The sequence below is a fragment of the Urocampus carinirostris genome, chromosome 9 (genome assembly GCF_059441175.1).
Source record: "Urocampus carinirostris isolate Australia breed hairy pipefish chromosome 9, RoL_Ucar_1.0, whole genome shotgun sequence".
NCBI lineage: Eukaryota > Metazoa > Chordata > Actinopteri > Syngnathiformes > Syngnathidae > Urocampus > Urocampus carinirostris.
The window spans coordinates 17,117,801-17,140,389 of NC_142357.1; the positions used below are offsets into that span (position 1 = coordinate 17,117,801).

Consider the following 22,589-nt stretch of genomic DNA (forward strand, 5'->3'; position numbering starts at 1 on the left):
AGGGCTATACAAATAAACATGACTTGACTTGTTCATGTTACGGGGATTTTTATATAAAGGAAATTGCCTTTTAGTGCCTGTTAAAAAAGCAGAATTATTGACAGAGCCAGAAGAAATTATTGCATTATCTATTTGATAATATTGGAATAAGTTATTTATCCTGACATGACATTTTTTTTTTCAAAAATAAATTGGACAATTCCCTGCATTCCCTGGCACGCTAGTTGAAAAACAATCAACAATGTGAGATATATTTATTCATTTGGCAGAGTTCTTACCTGTCTTTCCAGCTCCTTTGGCAATACCGGCTGCTTGCTTGAGGAAGTATGAGACGGTTGGTTGGCCAATGCGAAGGTCATACGTCCTGTCGGGCTAGGTGTATAAAATAAAAAGGCTTGCTGTTATCATTACTGGAGATAATTTAGCCTTAAAATGCAATACAAAACCAGACCCTCTCGCATGAAAGAAAATCAACAAATTGTAAGCCATGAATTGAAAATACTAACATTTTCATACAAGAACCTAAATTTGTTGAGTAAAAAACTGCTGGATTGATTCTGATATAAAATCAAAATCAAAATTAATGGGCTAACCGAAATGGGCCAAAGGCTTGGCCATTTTAACTATCAAGGAGCAGCAACAATAAGGATGTACAGACGGCTCCCCTACTTATGACCATTCGACTTTCTAGAAATGGTACGTACGAACTTTTTTCCCGGATGTCAAAAAGTCTCCAGACATTGCTGTAAGTTAGATTTTGTATTGTGTGCACCTTTTTCAGTGTACAGGGCATAACTGTAGTGCTTCTTTCGGCCGCTACCCTCGTGTGGCGCTGTGAGAGGTCACCCAGCATCCACCCCGAAGAAGAAATCCGGCATCTACTTCCTAGTTGGTGTGTAAACATTCTATACTATATCTTCAGCGCGTTAAGGACTTTGTCATTTTTATTGTTTAATATCTCGTGCATCCATTCAATATGGTTGGTGTAAAGTGTAAAGAAGAGGCGAGCCGTTACTTTTTTACCACAGAGGAAGCCAACTAACTTTTGAAGCTCATCTTCCAAAAGTAAGTTAAACTTAACTTTATTTTTTATTATAGAGCATATTATTTTATGAAATGTTTATTTTTTAGTAAAAAAGAATACAGGTTACTTATACAAGCCTTAAACATACTTGTACAAACCTTAAACATACATTCCATGCAAAATATAGCACTGAAGCAACTTACGAACAAATTTAACTTACGAACGATCGTCCGGAACCTAAGTCGTTCGTAAGAAGGGCAGCGTCTGTACTTTGAAAAGAAAATCAATATATTGAACTTAAAGTGTGTATTGTTTGACCACTAGAAATTCAAAGGAAGAATACAAACTATAGAGACTCCATGTGACCAAACTGTATTTTCAAGAAACTTTCAAGTAAATGTTTACTAAACAATGATAAAAGCTAGAAACATACTTTTAATAATGAATGAAACTTTCTTTTGATATGTTCTAACCCTATACAACTACAGAACTAAATTTTCTGTAAGCCATTGAAAAGGAGTTAAAATGGCCAAAATTGATTGGCATGGTCTTCCTATTTGAGAGAAAGTCTAGCTTTAAATTTGTTAACTTTCCATCCATTCCTCCATCTTCTGCACCGCTTATCCTCATTAGGGTTGCGGGGATGCTGGAGCCCATCCCAGACATATTCGGGCAGGGAACACCCTGAACTGGTTTGCAGACAACCACTCGCTCATTCACACCTAGGGGCAATTTGGACCATTCAATTAACACAACAACCATGTTTTTGGAATTCAGTGACCGGAGAAAACCCACGCAGGTATGGGGAAAAGATGCGAGCTCCGCACGAGGAAGTTGAGGAAGCTGGAATCGAACCCTGGACCACCGGACCGCGCTCGCTAACCAGACAGCCGTCGTGCCGCCCATAAATTAATCAGAAGTACTTTATTCACCATTATATACATTATCCTCAAATGTCTCCTTTTTTATTTGGTGGGTCGGATCTTAAAGACTGACGGGCCGCATGTGCTCCCCGGGCCGAGGTTTGCCCGTCCTTGCTTTAAGTGATAACCTTGGCCAAATGTTTTGTTTTCCTTGTTGCAATTTATCTGCCTTGGGAACTGCTGTACAGGAGGTCACCTACAGGTGGCAGTGTTGGACTTCAAGAATTCCACGTGTGGCTTGGCTAGTGGAATTCAAGGTAGGAGGGTGTCAAGACAAATAATGAGCAGTGATGTGAAAGAGTGGTGATGGAGGAGGCAAAGAACAAGTTCTTTTCAGTCATTGCTATGTCGTGCCGGTACTTAATACCGCTCGACTGCGCCTTCCCGCGGGTATTGCTTCATTAATGAATGCAAATGAAAAAAGGCTTACTTCTGCACCGGAGTATGAATAATGGAAGGGCTTGCTAAATGTTTCTCAGATGGCAGAATTAAAGCGGCCGTGGGTGGGTGAGTCGGCTAGGGTCGGATCAGGAATCAGAACAAGGTCAAACAGAGTTTGCGGGATGCGCGCACCTTCACGTTGATCTTGATTGGAAGAGGGATGCCTTCCTTCAACTCTTTGGTTTTCTCGTTGAAGTCCTTGCAGAACTGCCCGATGGGGATTCCTCTCTGAAAACATAAACAATAACATCAGAAAAAAAGCTCCTTTCATCAAGAAACTGAATACATTTTACCATAGCCAAAACCTATAAAACCAAAACGATCATTCTTCCGTTTAGGTGCTACAAGGGGTGCTGGCAACCCATCCACTTCAAATGTATTTTGAATTTATGTGGTAGAGATAATGTAGAAAATGGTAGGAAAATGTGAAATTACTATGGCGCAAGGGTGTCAGACTCATTTTCACTGAGAGCCACATGCACATAATGTAGTTTGGCCCTGACTTTCTGTTCTGAGGCGGATCAGTAAAATAATGTCTACTCCAAATTTTTAGCTTCCTTTTTTTCCCAATATTATGCTTTATCATTCAGCCTACATTAATAACCTACTTATTATACTATATTTTACGGACTACAAATCTACAAGACTATAATTCGCAGTTTTTTTTCATTGTTTGGGCGGGGGCGCGAAGTATTCTTAATATTTTACTTCATTACTGATATTACCAGGCATGTCATTCATGCGTTCGTACTCCGAACACTTTTTCAGCCTGTTGTTCCGTTTTATTTTTTATTTTACATTGCCTTTCAAGATGACAAGAATGGTTTTGGTGTTGGATTTTATCAAATCGATTCCCCACCGAAAGCGACTCATACTCCAGGTGGGGCTTATAAATGTTTTTTCCTTTATTATTATGCATTTTTTAGCTGGTGCGACTACTACTCCGGAGCGACTTATAGTTCCGTACTATACGGAATACGGTAATCACAGATACCGAAGGATCTTTTTTAAACACAACACAATTTATTCACAAACAATGGGGAAATATTTGTTTATTTTTGGCAATGAATGTGTTAACTTGTTTATTTTTCATAGTTGAGTGAATGCAGTTTTGCACCTCAACCAACTCACCACGCTATGCAAACCCAACAAAGAAAGAAAACATTTTTTTTGCAATATGTAAAAATAGGAAAATCAAATACTGATACAAATGACCTGGAGACTTGATTCTTTCTGGACACTCAGAAATTTATGGCGGGCAGGATTTAAGAATCCAACGGAACGGATGTTCGACATGCCTGGCGTAAGGGATGTTGTCAAAGGGCCTGATGTAACAAACAAGTAAAATAACTCTGAATTTATTACTTCATTCAAGTCACCAGAATTACAGTTACATTCAAGAAATGTTACTACTAATAGTCATAAATTAAATATAACAAAATAAAATCTTCTTTGACATTTTTAGGGTCATTTATTTCTAAATTCCACTCATTGGCATTGATATAGAAACACTGACTTGTAGTGGCGCTGATTTGTCACTTTGAAGTTATCATAGTCGACAGGCATTGTAGTAAGTGTAGTTCTCGCTCAAGCACTCTTCCGACCCATCTATTTTTAGACACTCAGACATTTTGAATTCGTGTGGGCCACGTAAAATGACGTGGCAGGCCACATTTAGCACATGAGCCATGAGTTTGACACATGTGCTATAGCGCATTAAATATTATGCAACAGTCCCTTGAATTGTCTATTTCCAACACTTGGTTTAAGAGAGTCCATTGGGAGAGATGTTGAATGCATTAGAAAAAGACAACTTGCTAAGAGTCAATAGTTGAGTTGTAATGTTATTGATTAAGATCTTAAAAGATCCTTCAAGCATTTAGGTGAAGACAGTATCAGATGTTTCAGCAAAGCCAAACATGAGTGTTGTAAAACATGAAAATGGGCTTTTATTCCCCACAAAATACAGTCATTAAAGATGATGCATCTATTAATCCTGGGTTTCTCAACCATCATGCTGGAAAACTGTCTAAAAATAAGCAGAAAAATTACTAATTTGGCTTCCTTACACCAAATCAAAAATTGCTGCTCAACATCTCTTGCATAATAGTATTGCTAAATGATAAGATGATAAGTTTTTATGGGCAGTTGGTCTCGAGAGTTAGTTAAAGATAAAAGAGAAGAGGATAGATGGCAATTATTATTATTATTAATTACCGTATTTTCCGCACTATAGGGCGCACCCCCAAAAAATAGTTTTTGGTCCTATATCTTCCATAGATAAGGCGCACCGGATTATAAGGCGCTACAATGGGAACGTCGACAAAACAGTCAGATGATTCAGTCAAACTGATTACCCCCTTAACATTCCCAAAGCTTGCAAAGAAGCAAATACGTGTCGTAGACACGTGCGGATGCGGTGTCCATACGATGTCATTCAAATGCATCAATTCAAATATCATTCGGAAGGTTAAAGTCTTGGGATTCAAGAAATGCCAACCATTCCTTAGTTTCTATTTTCTTTTTCGCTCGCAACTTTACTGTGCAAATAACAATAAACACTTCGAATTGAGTTTAATTCACTCAACTCATCACAGCAACATCAAGATCGTTCTAAAACAAGATACCGGGAAAATATAAAGCCACCTAAGTTCTCACGTTCAATAATGATACGCAATCATGGTCTTCTTACAACCGTGAGTGTAGTAAATCCAGGAGAGTAAAATGTTTACAAATACAGACTAATGAAACATGTTTCTTTATGGCATAGTTTAGCAAGCTTGCTATTCAGTCATCTTTTTCGGCCAATTGCAGGGTTTGTTTTGGCCCTCTAGCCTATCCGACGCTCCGAATAACTTCAGCCAATAGCGATCGATTTGACTGATGATTGACACATCTTTTTCGGCCAATTGCAGGGTTTGTTTCGGCCCTCTAGCCTATCCAAGGCTCCGAATAACTTTAGCCAATAGCGATCGATTCAAATGATGATTGACACATTGGTTAGCCAATGAAACGCCGGTATATAAATCCCAGCATACACCGCGGACTACTCCACGTTCGGGGGAAAATTGAGTCGGCGGCTGTTGCGTAAGTTGCGAGACCTTGGGATTTAATATTAAGCCATATATAAGGCGCACTGTATTATAAGGCGCATGGTAACCTTTTGAAAAAAATTAAGACTTTTAGGTGCGCCTTATAGTGCGGAAAATACGGTAATTATTATTGCAGTGTGTATTTTATGTAGCACGTTTTAAATACTCTATACAACACGCTACAGTGGGTATTAGCACGTCACATTGGGTATTTGTATATTGTATTCCTTTTGCTTTATTATTGTATTGTTCTCAGCGAAGGGATGCTGCTGGAAATGTGAATTTCCCTGCGGGGATGAATAAAGTATCTGTCTATCTATCTAATGCTAAATATCTACTTCTCACCGCTGCTAGTTTCCTTACTACTTGAGTCAGCTAGGAGTCGAAAATACACGGGAATGGCCAAAATACTATAAGAATTTATACTAAAGAGCACACACACACACACACACACACACACACACACACACACACACACACACACACACACACACAAATGATGCAATGATAAATGATCTTGGATCAGATATCGAGCTCCTTGGAATGGAAACAAACATAAAAAAGTGTGCCTTCGCTCAAAAAAAACTAACACTGCATTAATCAAAGCCATAAAAAGGGAGAGTTAAACCCTCCTCCCCCCAAAAAAACACAGTTCTCCAGAAAAACATGTATTGTGTGCCCTCACTAGTCTTGCTCTAGCCTTAGTGGAATAGAAATAAAGAAAACAAAACCACAGATTTCTTTGCACCCTGCGGCAGAGCGAAGATGACATTACAGCTTCTCAGGGCAACAGGCACCGATCAATCACAGTCCACAGTTTTGTGACGCGGTGCACTAATAGGTTGATGGCTGAGCCCTTAACCACCATAAAGGTTTTCAGTCAATGGCAAAATGGCCGCACCTGAGATGGATAAAAAATTGCTTCTTCAGTCCAATTCTATAAATGCATTAAAAAATCTAAACGGCTCATACGAATAAAAAGTTGTGTACAGTTTTTAAATTTGAGCATGCAGCTTTTGAACAGGTGCCCTCTGAAGTGAGGAATTTATGGTATTCCCATAAATCTTGCTATCCATTCAATTTGGAAACATCCCAAAAATTTGCTATCAAAATGTTTGGGTGGGAGCGGTAACATGCAAGCTACAATGCATGTGTCTATAAAAATGGAACAATAAGTCGGCATTAAAATGGATGAGGAGAGGGGCGGGGGGTTGTGTATGTTGCCTGTGCCTAGCAGATAAATCAAAAACTCTCGACAAGTATAAATGTGGGCACACTAACACACACTAGCAAGTGTGCATGTGACAAAATATGTATGAGTGTATGTCACTTGACGTGTCTGTGTGTGTGTGCGCACGTGAATGATTTTAGTGGCTGACACTTTTATAATGGTTATGAGGTCCCTTGTTAGATATGCAGCAAAATGCACGTGCACATGTATGTTTATGTGTGTGTGTTGTAGTTGTGTGCCCTTGTCACCGGGTCGCACAGCGCCCACAGCCACACAAGGTGGGTGATGAATGAGCCTCTCGCTCTGCAGCCCAATCGCAGTCAAAGCAAAATGGATGCCTGACGTCAAGTCAACATGTGCAGCCACACGCGGAAATTCAACAGGCGGCTTCCCAATGAGGAATATAATTATTAAGATTGGCCTTCACCCGGCACAACCCCGTTCAGATCCACCCCTGTGCAGCCATTGAAACATTCATTTCGGATATGAAAGCAAATGGAAACAATGTTTAATGAAGCCACATCACATCTTTAATCACGAATGATGAAAAGTCAGTTGGACTGAGACGTTCCGTGATGATCGTTTGAGGTTAATGAGCTATAAAGCTCGTCCAAGTTTACTACATCACCCAAAGTAACTAGATACTCCTTCCCAGTGTTTCTCATAGAAAATTGCAAGACCCTGATGGGTGGACAGTCTAGGGGGTGCGGGGGAGCTTGTACCAAAACTCTTGTACATATTCACTTCAAACGCATCAATCTGGTGCATTTTTAAAGCAAAATGAAGAAGCTAGATCTATAATGAATGTGTGCCCTTGTAAGCTATTGAATCAAAATACACCATTTCTGAAAGGCACACCCACATAGCATGGTAAACAAGACAGGAGTTTAAGGGGGAAAAATCTGCTCGTCAACTGACTTTACTAAAGATAACTAGAGTTGTTCCTAGGTATTGTATGGGTGGGAAGACAGACCAAATCACTGATGAGTTATAAATTAAGTGTTATACTTATATCGGTAAATTGGTAAATTATAGTATTAAATATCAGTACCGCTGCTTTTGTGTTGGTTCTTCTTCGAAGGTTTACGGGAGGTTATTGGAAAAGGGAAACTTATATGCTACAGTTGGGGCCACCAAAGTGTTTGCCTGCTGAGAATTTTTTTTTTTAAAATTGCTTACATTGGCAGTGCCGCGTTTTTATGCTCTGTTGAAAATATCAGCAGAGCGACGAGGCACTAGCTAGGATTCTGCGCAGAACACTTGATGCTAAATCTTGGTTTCTGGTTGCCGAGAGTCGAAAAATGTTCAACTTGGTGAAACCCGACGCTCGTCAATGCCACATTATACCCAGCCGTCTAATCACAGTGAATGTGGGGCGCGAGTGAGAGTTGGCGATTTAGCACGGAGGGAGGGGCTGACTAACCAAGATTCCTTATGAATGACAGATACATAGCGTAAAATACAAAACATGGCTTTTACAATTATTTATACAATAAGAAATCTGAAAGTTACCTTGATTAACCTAGGATTTGTATATTTAAACATCTCATCATATTTTTTGATTTTACAAGTTTATGAGACTCCGACAGGACTGATTAAACCCTAGCGACCCACCAGTTTCTTCCTATGTATGGGAAACACTGCTACTTCATTGAAAAAGGTCATTTTGTGAAGGAATCTCGATCATAAGATTCACAGTTCAACCACGAATGTTTTTTTTAACATTTTGCTTTCATGATGTTTCCTGAGGCTTTGTGTTGAAAAATATGTGCCTTGATTTAATAGAGGTTATGAAACAAGGAGGTCACCTATTGTTTCACAGTAGGCATGATTATTTCCATTGCAATATTTTGCACTAATAAAACGAAAGTAATAATGACGTCCCCTTGAGGCCTTGTTTGTTTCTACCGACAATCCGTTCACTGCTGCGCTTATTAACCGAATTCCCCTGTCAAGCTTGTGCGTGCGCCCTTGCCTCTTTCTGCAGCTCATAAAACAACATTACCTGAGTAAACAACAAGGAAGGTGCGGGTATAATTAAGAAAGATCCATATCAAGACGGCGATGCAAGGAAGAAAGCTTGTGTCATTGTGTCCCGCAATCAACTGGGACCTTATCTTAGTCCCTACGTACGTAGCACAAAGCCGGAAGCTGTCGAGTCATAGATAATAGCCATCATTCACACATTAATATGTTAAAGCAGACAAAAAAGCACTACACACTTAGAAAATGAACAAATGTCGACTGATTGAAGAGCATTCGAACAAACTGTTGTGAGTTTTGTTGACCTGGTTGTGTAGCCCTAGCTTCACATAACCACAGGTGAGGGTTTGAGTTATTGAACTTTCTGTAAAAAAGGAAATTCACTTTGGACAGCTGCTGGTACTGAAAAAAAAAAAAAAAATGTCAGGAAAAGCCAACTAGAATGTCTGAATTTTTCTGCCGTTTGAACATAGAGGTTAAACACAAAATAAATGCTCTCTGATTGTAATCGGAGATGAACAAAATATGCGGTGTTCACTACACAGCTGTGCAACAGTGTAGTAAACATGTTTTGAGCACAGAAATAATCCGAATAGGGAGCAATCTTCATACAGTGATCCCTTGTTTATCACAGGAAATATGTTCCAAAAAGAACCAGTAATAGTCAGAATCTGTGAAGTAGAAACATTTTTTTAATTAATATGAAGTTAAATACCTGTTATACACTGATACCAAAGAACAGAAGCTTCTTACAGGCTCAAGCATTTGTTCAATAAATAAAAGTAATGTATAAACCTATTTTTATTTTTTACAAATAACTACTGTAACAACAAATAATAAGTGGCGAGACTGTTCAGCCAATCATAATGCAGAACACAATGCAGGAAGGAAATAGATGACGTAACGGAACGGTGAAAAGAAAACCGTCTTATAGAAAGAACTTACTGTATTTGAATGAAAGGACTGACCCAACCATTTCAGTCGGACTATTCAAGGTGTGATTTATCAGATTTATGTGCGCGTTTGCATGGCTTTAAATGAAGGAATACCACCAATATTCCGATTTTTATTGAACTTTACCTTGTACGTACACGTATTTGTTGCTATTTTTTTTTAATTCTCGCCAGTCTCATTTGTGGACATGTTTAAATGCATCGCACTTGGGAATACTCAAAATCCTCGTGAGCACCAGCATAGGTATTCACCAGAGACCGCCGCTAATCGTTTGGTTAATGAGCCGCTGATGATGTCAGCATGCGGTATGAACGTTAATTTAGGCCTGCGGCTGACTACTCAACAAAGGAAGCACGAGTTTGACAACAAAATCCAATATGTTGAGAGCACACTTTCATAGGTGGCAGATGGCAAGCGTGTCGAGAAAGCCCACTTTCAGGTCGCACTCTTATCGCATTTATTGAAGAGGCAAAAACGGACGGCGGGGCCTGCCAAACACCCAACCCCGCGAGCATCTCATCTTCCAGCTGTTCCAGCTGCTGGATAAATCCTCAACGCATGACTGAGCGCAGCGCCGGCAGAGAAACGACAGCAACCCATCAAGAGAAGCGAAGCATGCGTGGCGCAACGGCCGCCTGACAAGGACAACGAGGGTTTCGGCCGCGCATCATGAAAGGGACCTTGAAGATGGCGTTTAGCATCAGTGTCGTAAAGATGTTCTTCGCTGTTAAATTTGTTGGCAACAAGGTTGAGTAATTGATGTGGGATGTGTTGCGGGAAACTCTCGGTTGGGGCCTTTGTGCCTCGCAATTACAGGGGCAATTAGGTGTTTGCAATTTTGTTCATAACTGGCCCCGATTGATTGGACAATAGAGGCAACTTGAAGACATTTGATGCCTGGTGCCATTGTCTGTGATAATGAAGTATAAACACATCTGGTAGATTAAATCTTTTGTTGTGTTCTACAGAGAAAAAAGGAAAAACAAAAAGGACTGTTTGAAAGGATACCAACCATGGCATGTAGAAAGCTCCTGTTTTTTGTCAACAACAGCATGCCATTTGTTCTCTGATAAAATTTTTGAATCATATTTTTAGGACTTCTACAAAAGGCTTTCCACAAAATTTTATTTGTAAAGATAACAGATGTCCGATACATTTGGACACAGGACTTCCAGTCTGGATGGTGCCATTTCCTCAGCGTCATGATAATCCAAATGTGTAATCCAGATAAATGAAAACTTTCTGATCAGATGAGTAAAGCAATCACTTCCACGGCTTGATGTGCCTTGACTTTAGTGTATTCAACACTAACCGCACTGCATCTGTTACATAGTGAGTGCGAACAAGGCGAAGCACGAAGATATTTCTATCAAGTGGAAATTTTGTCCATACCTTAAAGAGAATAATACAAACCATTCAAAAAGGGCTCCTATTTGTTTATAGATGCTGAAGGGCAATGAAGACCAGCCAAAAGAGTAGACCTGCCAGCTTACATCCAGCAATTTGTGTTTGGTTTCATAAACGAGGAAGTGAGTACGCAGGTCGGGTGCGACTCAGGTTGAGGGGGCAAACAGTCTGGTAGGATGCCAGGCGAAACAAGGCCGGTGGAACTTAACAATAAAGAAAATGCTGACTCACTGCTTGAGGAGAGTTAGAAGGTCAGCATTTTTTTAAGCAATTCGTCATTGACTCTTTGAACTACATCGTCTTTTCTCAAGATCTACTTTTTTTGACTTACCCAAAGATTAGACTCACTTTATGCATTACCTTGCATCTTCGAGTGTAAGGTGCATAAGACTGTCAGACTTGCAACATATCTGCATTTCTTATCCTCTTAATTTGTAGTGAGATGAGATCTGCACATTAAGTGTTGTAGTCTGCTTTTTGACATTGTGTTTTTTTCCAAGTATGTTAAAATGGGGGCAGCACGGCGGCGCAGTGGTTAGCGCATGTGAGGCACAGTTCATGTCTTGGGAACCTCCTGCGTGGGTTCAAATCCAGCTCCAGACTTCCTGTGCGGAGTTTGTATGTTCTCCCCGTGCATGCGTGGGTTTCCTCCGGGCACTCCGGTTTCCTACCACATTCCAAAAACATGCATTTCAGGTGAATTGGCCGGTCCAAATTGTCCCTAGGTGTGAATGAGCGAGTCAGTTGTCTGTCCCCGTGTGCCCTGCAATTGGCTGGCAACCAGTTCAGGGTGTCCCCTGCCCACTGCCCGATGATTGCTGGGATGGGCTCCAGCACCCCCGCGACCCCACTGAGGATAAGCAGTGCAGCTAATGAGATGAGATGAGATGTTAAAATGGCAACTTTTCAACAACTTACATTTACCTCAAATTCTATGCTTTTATCCCATCACAGGCCAGATTGCTATGTATACATGCAGGGAATAGTACGAATGCATAATTTTGGAAAAATGTGAATAATCCTATTATTGTTGTATTTATAGAATTATTATTATTATGTGTTTTATATTGTACAACTCTTTTTGTGCAAAGTTTATAGTTTCATTTTGTTATTAATGCACAGTGCGTGATCATACCACTGCAGGTTTTGTCCACGCACAGTTGACAACAATTCTTCGTAAGGTCCAATGTTTCCTCTGTTATGTATGTTACATGGGCTATATACAGGGATCAGAATGGAGATTTTCATTTTCAGCTGAAATAGCCAGGGTCCAGGAATAAAGCAATACTGCAAGATAAGTTCAAATGCAGTTCAGTCCCTGCAGCTTGAGCAACAATGCGGCCAATTTTTCTAACGGCCGCCAGGGTGCGCCAGAGCAATAAAGGAAAGAGTGAGACAGTCGGATTTTGAATTTGTTTGCTACGCAAGAGAAAAAGTGAAAAAGTCGGAATGCCTTTGGGGTTCAAAAACAGCGGAAATCCGCGGATCCGCGGAAAATTCTGATCCCTGTATATAGCTGTAGTCGTTGAGTCACTCAAGACTCGCTCGTGGGAGGCTCCGTAGTTCTCCGAAGGAGAGGGGGCTGCGACTGTCCTGTGCCGCCAGGCCTGACGGGGTGTGACCCAAGCAAACCAAGCAGACGAAGCCTGTAAAGTCCTTAGTACGTTCAGACAGGCCGGTGCATGATTTATGGAAGCCCCGTGGACAGGTAGTACAGGTGATTGGGGTGTGGTCGCAGCGAATGGTTCGAAAGCACCACTGGCATTTGGACTGGGGGCCAGGGTTGCTCTCGAAGTTGCCCGCCCTAAGAAGAACAGAGAGAGAAGAGTAGAAGAGAGAGAAAGAGGGACAGATAGAAAGAGAGAAAGACAGACAGAGTAAAACGCAAGAAGGGGGAAAAGAGAGTGAGAGAGGTGGGGAGAGAGTAGGAAAGAGAGGGATAGAGAAAATGAGAGACAAGAGTGTAAAGGGGGAAGAGAGAAAAGGAGAGACAAAGAAGGAGAGAGGACCAAGAAAGAAAGAGAGAGCGAGTCTGAGTGGATTGAGTTGGATTCGTAAGGCTCCCCCGGGAGAGAGCCCATCGCAGGACACCACGGGAAGGTTCCTAGTCTTCGTCCTGCCTATATAGCTGTTGCATAGAAGTTTCCTGTAGCATCAGATCTCCATGTCCATGATTTTTTTTCCAGTTTTGCTGTGAGAGCCCATGTCTCTCAAGCTTATTCAAACATGGTCATAACCAGTAATTGCATTAGTCTGATCTTTGATTTTGCTATGTTCTTGTCCCCCCAGATGAGTTTAAGTCTGGCAAGTCCGGCTGTGCTTTGAGCAATCCTGGCCATTATTTCTGGTTCTGACCCCTCTCCTGATATGACAGTTTCAAAATATTTAAAGTTGGTGCCGGTTCCAGCTCTCTCTGGTTGATGGTGATGATCATGGGCATACCTTGGGGATTGTAAGTCATTATTTTTATTTTTTCCATACTCAGGGATGTGATTTGACCAAAGTGAAATTATCTGAAAATTAGGCGGGGGTCTGGGGGCCGCGGGCACCCAGCTAGGTCCAGGGCAGTGCCCTGGTGGGGGGACAAGTGGGGCGAAGCCCCCCGGAGCTCATGGGTTTTATGTTTTTTTTAAGTACTTTCAATGCACTCAGATGACAAAGAAATAGACAAAACAACAGCATCAATTTTCAATGTATTTTGAACTATCCCATATAAAATTACAGTTTAAGTCAACTCAAAATCAGTCACATTAAAAAACATTGGACTGCCTTTGCTTTTAAAAACTATCACTGAGAATATCATCATATCTAACTCATGTGATTACTAAGTTAACACATAAATCATGTTGAAGAGTTCAAATTTCATGAAGAAATAATTGTATCATGACCAAATGAAAAGTAACTCATATTAGAACATACCACAAATGTCTTTGTTATAGCAGAAGATGTTATCTATAAATGAAAGTACAATAAGTATAGGCCCTACAGTAAAGTGTTGGTGTAATGTACACATGAAAATCTATTATTGTAATTGTTAAATATTTATGGCCATTTTTATTACGTTATAATATTTTCGAAAAAAAGGGGAAAACTGTCAAATAAATTTGAAAAGTTTACCACCTACCTCAAAATTCACGACTCTATCAGCAACTGGTACAGGTTTTTGGGGTGGATCACGTCTCTCTATTACCGCTTCCGTTTGTGGTGTCAATAAGGGATGGAGGCCTTAAAGTTTTGGAGTTTTCGTTTGGGCACCGAAACTACCAGCGATGGAATAATTTGTTGTTCTTGACTGGAGTTCTTTCACGTGTTTTTTGCTCTTTGCGTGACCTTCAAGAGCTTTGAAACCTCTCCCACCATAGACAATGGTATCATGGCATCAAATGCAAAGCGCTTTCCCGGCACGATCGATCTTCCGAATAAAGTCACTGAACAAATTCGTCACAGTCTTCTTTCCAACATTTGTAGATAATTCCTTCTCCAACCAGTCCGATCGAAACTTGTTTTTTACGATCTTATCAATTTCTTTACCTCGCGGAGCATCTTTGCGTTCGATCTCGGACATCTTTCTTTAAACACTCGGCAAAAACGTGTGAGAAATGAAAAATGGCATACTCCTACGCCTTTATAACAAGCGCGTTTATTGGTCAACACGGAGACTTCAACCAATCGCAAGTACGTTTCATTTCAGTTACGGAAACACTAAAATGGAATGCTGTAGAGACTAAATCGTTTTTTTTACCAATTAAAAAATCGGAAATCTTAAAATTTTATTTTTGGAGATAAAAAAAGCGGAATTCCGCGAATTAGCGGAAAAATCACATCCCTGCATACTGATTTCCATACCATACTGGCTTGATTCTTTGTCCAGGCTATCGACCAAATCTTTGAGTTACTGTTCGTCTCCTGCCATTTCGGCAATTTATTCAGCAAAACAGAGGTTAGTGATGTTGTGTCCCCATTCTGACTGTACCTTCATGTTGCTCCAAAGCTTTGGACATGATCCTCTTCAGGAAGATTTTGAATAAAGTTGGAGAGAGAACGCAGCCTTGTTTTACACTGACTGTGGTTTGAAAACATGCTCCAATGGTACCATTGATCAGTACTGCACGGTTAGCATTGGCATAGTTGTTCAATGGTCTGAACTTGTTTCTGGCCCATGTTGTACTTCCGCATGGTGGCCCATAAAGTGGCTTGCCATACTCTGTCAAACGCTTTCTTGAAATCAACAAAAACGTGATAGAGGTCTCTCTGGTGTTGTTGAAAGTTTTCACATAGGATGAGCAAATTAAAAATCTGTTATGTGGTGCCTCTTCTTCATCTAGGATGTTTTCAGCCTGTGGTTTAGTCTGTTCAGTAGGACCCTTTAGCATAACTACTTGCATGGCTGATGAGCAATTTTGTCCATGCAGATGGCCACTGTCCTTTTTGCCGGATGTTTCTGCAAATATTTTTTCAGGATGTCTATAGTTTGTTCACCAACACTTTTTATGAGTTTTGATAGGATGTTGTCGATTCCTGGACTTTCTGTTGTTCAGTGAGTTAATTGCTGCCTCTTCGGCATTGAATAGTTATTTAGTCTTTGCTCATGGCTTTGTGTGTTTATAATTGTGCAATTTGTAATTTTTTTGCCCTAAAAAATTGAATCAAAATGAAAACTACTATAGCTGGCCTGTATATTTCGTTTCTGTGTAAAAAAAAAGATTCATTATGGCATCAATGAAAAAAAATACCGGAAAAGGGAATCAGGCATTGGAAAAACTGAATGGCATTATGAAGTAACCCAACCGTCTAAATGAGACCTATTAGCGATCTGAAAAAAAAAAAAGAGGATATTTGTATTTCTTTAAGTGTATACGTATCCTTGCAAATCCCAAATATCGCCAATGTTCTGAAATTAGTTTTACTATTAACTGCGGGTAAACATACTCATTTTGAGTTGTGCTTTTGTGTACTGTGCCATGGAACTTAAAGCGCCTTGCCTGAAAAATCTGCACTAAAGTTGCGTATTCGACTTGATTGGATTGTCAGGGAAATTCTCTCTAGTCTTTTTTGATGCTTCCCCAGGCCTTAATGTGATTGGCCTTCCAGCTTCAGGAAACCTTTTTAACAAGCCGATGCACTCAAGTGGCGCGGCGTTTGGACAAATGGGAGGGTGGTTGGCGGGGATCTTGCGTGGGCTTCTCGAAGGGTCACCAGAGTGGAAATGCCGAGGTGCAGCCAAGTAAGTCGGCCAGTGTAAACATTTGAACAATTAGCGGCCGTTTGTTTGAGCAACCTCTGGTTTGCGCTAGTCAACACAGTAGGCTATGTTTATGCATCAATGCCGCCGCCTCATTTCAAGCTGACAGGCCGATCTGTTGAGGAGTGGAATGCGAATGCATATTAAACTGCCGGGGAGCGCTGACAAAAGGGAAACGCCAGCCCTGTGTGGTCGCAGGTGCATACGCATCACAGTCAACTGTGCGGCAAAAGAAATCGCCTGAAAGATTGCAAGGAGACAGCAGAGAATAGGTCAGGCCATGTTTGTGCTTATGGAAGTGTAGCAAACATGGAGATAAAGGGCACGTACATGGAGAAGGTGGGATTAATTGCCTCTAGCAGACCAGGACAGGGGGCACATAGAGCACTACCACGACAAGGAGACCACCCCATTAAACGGTTCAGACGCTTGGTGGTTGGCCAGGCCCATTAAAACATTCTGAGGGAAACACTCATTCATTACTTTCATTACCTTGTACACTTCATTGGCCTCACACTCTGCTTTTTATTCTTTCTGGACAGCAAAAGCCAATTTCTGCTTGTCTGAACAATATGGAAGTACTGATCCATCCAATGCTCAATTGGTCATTTTATTAAAAACATTATTGGCTTTACAGAAGTCACAATATTTTTAGCCTGAAATTATAAATATGAGGAGCTGAAAACAGCTCATGTCATGAGCAAATCTATTAAAACAATTCCTGAATTACGATGTTGCAAAATGGGAAGTCACAAGGAGGACATTGGCTGACAGTAGGTTTGCGACTTTAGTGTTAAAGATTGTGTTGCTAACTTAACAATGGATCATCTCGAGCATTTGGTGGAAACAAATTATGTTCATATAAACAAACTATTTTGTGAGCTCATCAATTGATTTGTTGCCTTGCTAACAGCTCTGGAACCTATGGGTCAAAAATAAATCTGATCTATTTCGGTAATTCTGTATAAATGCAAGAATTATATTGTTAATCGCTCCAGATGATTTAATGCGAACTGGATTCACTGTTTTTCAAGATTGTTTCATTTCCCGGCTTTGTGGGACGATTGTGATGTTTTAAGGGCTGGGTAAAGTCCAGATTGAAGGTTCAAGTAGAATATGTTTAGCCCGCCACTGGTTTTTATTACCACCCCCCTTTGGCAGATAATTATATAGCTGATTCGCTCTCAAGTTATGAGCGTGGCATCAACCAGCCAGCAGACTGTGTGCAGGACCAAAACAAATCCAGTTCACTCGGGACATGCCTTTTACTCAATTCTCCAGCGTGGAATTGGCAGCTTTGGAGACAACAGGAGAGTAGAAAGGCTCAGCGTCAGTTGCAGTCGTGTGATAAACCAGCTGAATAGGTAAGCAGATGGAGAGCAACAGCTGTGGCATATTTCTTAAAGCACAAAACAAAGACTGTACGAGATGGTTATTTACATTAGACAACAAAGTAACACTCGTCCCGGCCAAGGAGACCCTTGAGAATGTACAATTGGATGGCAATGAAGTAGGGTGGGGGTTCATAATGGATGGCAGGGCGCACCTCAATATTCCATTTTCAACTCCATTAGGTCTCCCACACAGTGTTGTGGTTCTGGCCACCTCACATGATTAATCACATCCTCTGCAGCTGCAGACCCCAGCAACCAAACAGCCTCGATGGTAGTCACCTGAGGTTTAATTAGTTATAAACTTAGATTGTTTTTTATCAGAATAACCCCATCCCCCTAAAAAAATTAAAAAAGCAATTTGTCTGATATAATAAATTTGTTAGCACTGTAATGATGACTGCATAATTCAGTGGTTGTCTCACCTAATTTATTACAAAACACAAGTCAACTCAATGGAATTGACTTGACGAACGGTTTATGCAAACGTGAAGTGATTTCTAGCATGGTTCCCCGGTGAACTGATGTCTTCGCGAGAGACTGTCTTGGATCCCTGGTCCCGCTGTCAAAATTGACACGTCATTCACTTTGTTTAGTTTTTAACTGTGCCTGGATCAGCTTTTGGAGTTTTTGCCCATTAAAAATAAGCAAATTCCACAACTACAAACAGTCAACGTGGCGTATTTGCTATAGTCAAACTTCAGCGAGAATTTCAGCACCATCTTGCGCATTCCAGTAACCAAACCTGGCCGCCAAGGTACATACAAACGTAGACTTTTCCATGTAGTTTAATCAGTAAAGTACGCAATGTATGCATACATTTAGAACTTTTCAGGTGTGCGTTGTATTTGAGTCTAGCACACAACGCGACTGTGTTTGTGGAAGAGGAGTGCTACCTCCCTGGAGAATCATCTCCACCAAAAAACTTAATTAGACAAGGCATTAAAAATAAGCTGTGATCATTACATGTCTTTAGTTTATTTTGAAAGGGCTTAATCAAATGATATTTCTCCTTCAAGTCTCAGGTAAACTACTACTGGAATAAGCTTTTTTTTTACAAAGCTAAACACAAAAAAAGAAAATTAATGAATGGGCTAAACTTATAATGCACTTTCAACAAGTAAAAACGAAGAAGGTATAAAAAAAAAAGACTTCAATTTTGAAAAATTCCAATCACTTCCGTTTCCAGCATCCTTCATGCTGTTTCTTGCAAGAAACAGCATGACCTTCAAGCACAAACAGGGTGAGCAACATCATTAAAAGGAAGTGTGAAAGCAACAGACCCTCATAATCAAACGTGTGAAGAAAAGAAGCTGCGAGACGGCGAGCACTGTTGCTTGCCGTGACGAGTATGATGCGTCATCTACCCCTTTTCACACCGGTCTGGAAAAAGGTCATGCTCAAAGCAAGTGTTGCCATATCAAGTGTTGATCTCCCATTTGCTGATTCTCTGAGTGCTAAGTGAAGCTCCTGCAGACCAACTCACTTGGCCCTGCGAATGCTATGACCTTCCTTATCCTTTTGGTTTAAAAAAATAAAAATGAAGTTTACATCCAGAGGTAGACTAAACTGCAAGGCGGACGCTCTAACCACTTCTCCCGGTTGCTGGATGCGCTTTAAAAATGTAACCGGTTCCGGCAAAGGATTCTCTTAATAAGCAGGGGTCTAGTAGCCTACGATGTTATCCACGTTAAGACGTGGGATGTGGTGTTTTTCTGCTCCTTGATACAACATTTTCCCCACCATGGAACATTGAAAAATCTATTTGCGTGCAAAACACTTACGTTCAAACTGAGGTTTTATGCGAGTTTGTCTGCTATTCGTCAATGTCATATAAGATGCTGGTTTGCTATTGGTTTGCATCATGCCATTATGAAGATGCATAGATGTTATAGGCTCCTAAAATAATCCCTTCCTCTCTAGTCATTCATTTCAGAATCTCTTGTAAAAAAAAACATTTTTTAACTATGTGTTCCAAGACATGCAGTTATGGTAAAAGTAGAAGCAAAAAGGTGATAACTATGAAAATGACGCTTAAGATATAACGAAATACTAAAAAGGAACACGCATCTTTACCCTCGCTAAAAATAGTGCCCTAAGCCATCGACAATCAGGAAATTATCAACATTTAATAAATTGAATTGTCTTTATTTTTACCTTTAGTAGGAAGGTGGTTAAAGCAACATAGTCTTCAAAGGACATGACAATTCTCTCCAGTGGAAGTCTTAAAATAAATGCATCCACTTTTTAACTCCAACGCACCAACTCAAGTCAGGTCAGGTCACACCAAAGGCAAATACAATTTTTTTTCCCTTTACAAGTATATTTAATTATAATATGATGTGATTTAATCATATACAGTGCACATGTACTGCATATTAGTAGTATGTACTATAAACATTTTTTTACCTAAGTTTAATATATCTATACAATTTTAAAATGTGCACCTGGTGTATAAGGTTTGGAACACATTTGCCAATTATCAAATGCTTCTTTCATCGAAGCACTAACCAGGCCTGACCCTGCATGGCTTCCTTATTATCATATGTTTCTATCCTTCACCATGCGACAATATCACCTTGTGATCAACACCTCAAAGGATTCATTTCATATTCAAGGGGTCTACTGTATTGAATTTATTCTCTACATATTTCTCAAAACACTGGAGTTATGTCATATCCTTAGTTTTGGGAAACGATACCTTTTACGTTATGGCACATAATAACTGCCAATAAAGCATTGTTAATAACAAGCAAATTTAAATACATTAAAACAATTCATTCTTTGGTCTGCTGAAAAATGAAAATACAAAGGGTCAGCACTGCATTGTTGATACAGACTCTGCCCGTTGAATTTGTTCGCAAGTTGCTTCAGCGCTTTATTTTGTATGTTTAAGGTTTGTATAAGTATGTTTAGGGCTTGTATAAGTAACATGTATTGTTTTGTACTAAAAAAATAAACCTTTCATGAAATAATATGCTCTATAAAGATTAATAAAACGGGGTTTAACTTACTAGTGGGAGATACGCTTCAAGAGGTTCGTAGTTACTGTTTAACGTAAGTCGAGTGGTCGTAAGTAGGGGAGAGTCTGTATCTCAAAATGGACTCCTTTGAATTTCTGCTGTATTTCGGTCAGCATCGCAAAGTGTTACTTTCCGGCACGGGGCACCGATTTCCATAACGGGTCAAGAATGTTCACTTGCTGAAATTCGGCCATCTGCCCATGCGAAATTTAGCGCTGCCGTTGAAGCGGCAAACAGTACGAAGCGTGCTCGCAGCCAGTAAAAAGGAGGTGCACTAATTAAACTTGTATCATCTGCCTGCTGCTCCAAATGCGGCTGCAGGATATCCGCGTCTCTCGCTCCACTTCCTTGCTGCCTAGACGCAAACTGTGGAGGTCTGTTCTTCCGCCATGCTGATCATCGACAAACAGAAAACTGAAAAAGCAGCGACCTAATGATTGCATATTTACGGCACTGCAGATGGAGGGGAAAAAATATTTGCTGACTAAACATGCACAACTTGTCAAATAAACGGCGTAATATTATAATTTGAGGGCTTCAAGAATCTAAGGTACACTCGTAATAAGATTTCCAGTTTATGGATCGCCTGACTGCCGGGCTTGCGGAGGCACTACTTCAGGTGGTGAGTCCTGGGCAAGTACAGCCTCACGGCACCCATGCCCCCCCAGGCCGCGTTTTTGGATTGGGGTTTACTCCCCCACATAAAACGGTACTGGTTTCAAATTATTGTTGAAAAATAAACTTTGTGGCGACGAGTTTTGTGACATATTAAAGGCTCTTTGTCCAGCAAGCAATACATTTTTGATTCCCGGTTAGCAAGGCTCGAGTACAGAAACGTCCTAATATTCTATAATATTTCAATGTACTGTACTTAAAAACAGCAACAACAAAAAAATCATAATTACTATTCCACAAAATTAATAATTGAAATACCAATTTTCAAGAAATACTGTGACGGAATATGGAATACACACTTTCCGAAGAATCTAAAGCTCATTTGCATAAAAAAAGCATTCGTAGTACAGTATGTGATTTAACGTATTTTTTCAGAATATAGGGGAAACATAACAACCCCAAATTGAAATTTGAAAGTGTGTCTCATATTTACTGTAAAAGACTGGTGGACAAAATCGGAGATGCATACCTTTATTTGTGTGCGTTACTACACAAGGTTATTGTGTGTAATACTGAAATTGTACAATAGTTGATCAATTGAAAAAAATCACTGCCCCAAATCGCAAAACATTGTTTAAAACTGGAAACGAAGCTGGGTCGCAGCGGTAAGCGCGCCGTAACTTAACAACTAGACCACAGGTGATACAGAATACATATGAAAAGGTACTAGATTTGATCTCATTATCACACTATCTTTACTTATGGTGCAAGAAACGAACTTTGCTTTCTACATTCTATAAGATTTGTTTCTGGCACTGTGAGTAAAAAAAGTGATAATGAGATAAAATTGAATGTATGTACTAGTATGACTAGAGGTCTTTTGGAGGGGGCACCTATAATCTGGAAAATACAGTTGTAACATTTAAATGGAGTTAGCTGACATCAGGCAGTTCAGATTGAGTCCACTTTAAGAATGTCCTATTTTTAATGCTCGTTTGATCCGTTATTATGAAGTGCATGTTTTTTCCTGAAGTCACACACTTTACATTTTCTTACATCATCTCAAAAGGATTAGTCTGATTATAAATAATGAACTATTTTAGTCAACACAAAACAATTTTTTATGAGGAATGGATACAATTAGGGAAAATCGAACCGCCTAAAAGAAAAAAAACGTCAGGATTCATATTTTATCCAGATTAAATAAGATCAATGTCTGTTTTTCTCTTATCTGGAGCACGCTAGTGAATGGGAGCTTAATCT

The 22,589-nt window shown here is 40.1% G+C and overlaps 1 protein-coding gene across 1 annotated transcript in view; it reads right to left on the reverse strand.

Moving 5' to 3' along the window:
- mrpl11 (mitochondrial ribosomal protein L11) overlaps positions 1-22,589 on the reverse strand; it is a 107,299-nt gene that overhangs the window by 4,169 nt on the left and 80,541 nt on the right. Inside the window, exons 3-4 of the mRNA XM_088344021.1 lie at positions 2,521-2,616; positions 279-372 (exon numbers count right to left, since the gene is read on the reverse strand). Coding sequence (XP_088200147.1) covers positions 279-372; positions 2,521-2,616 — 190 coding nt within the window. The remainder of the gene's footprint in view (positions 1-278; positions 373-2,520; positions 2,617-22,589) is intronic.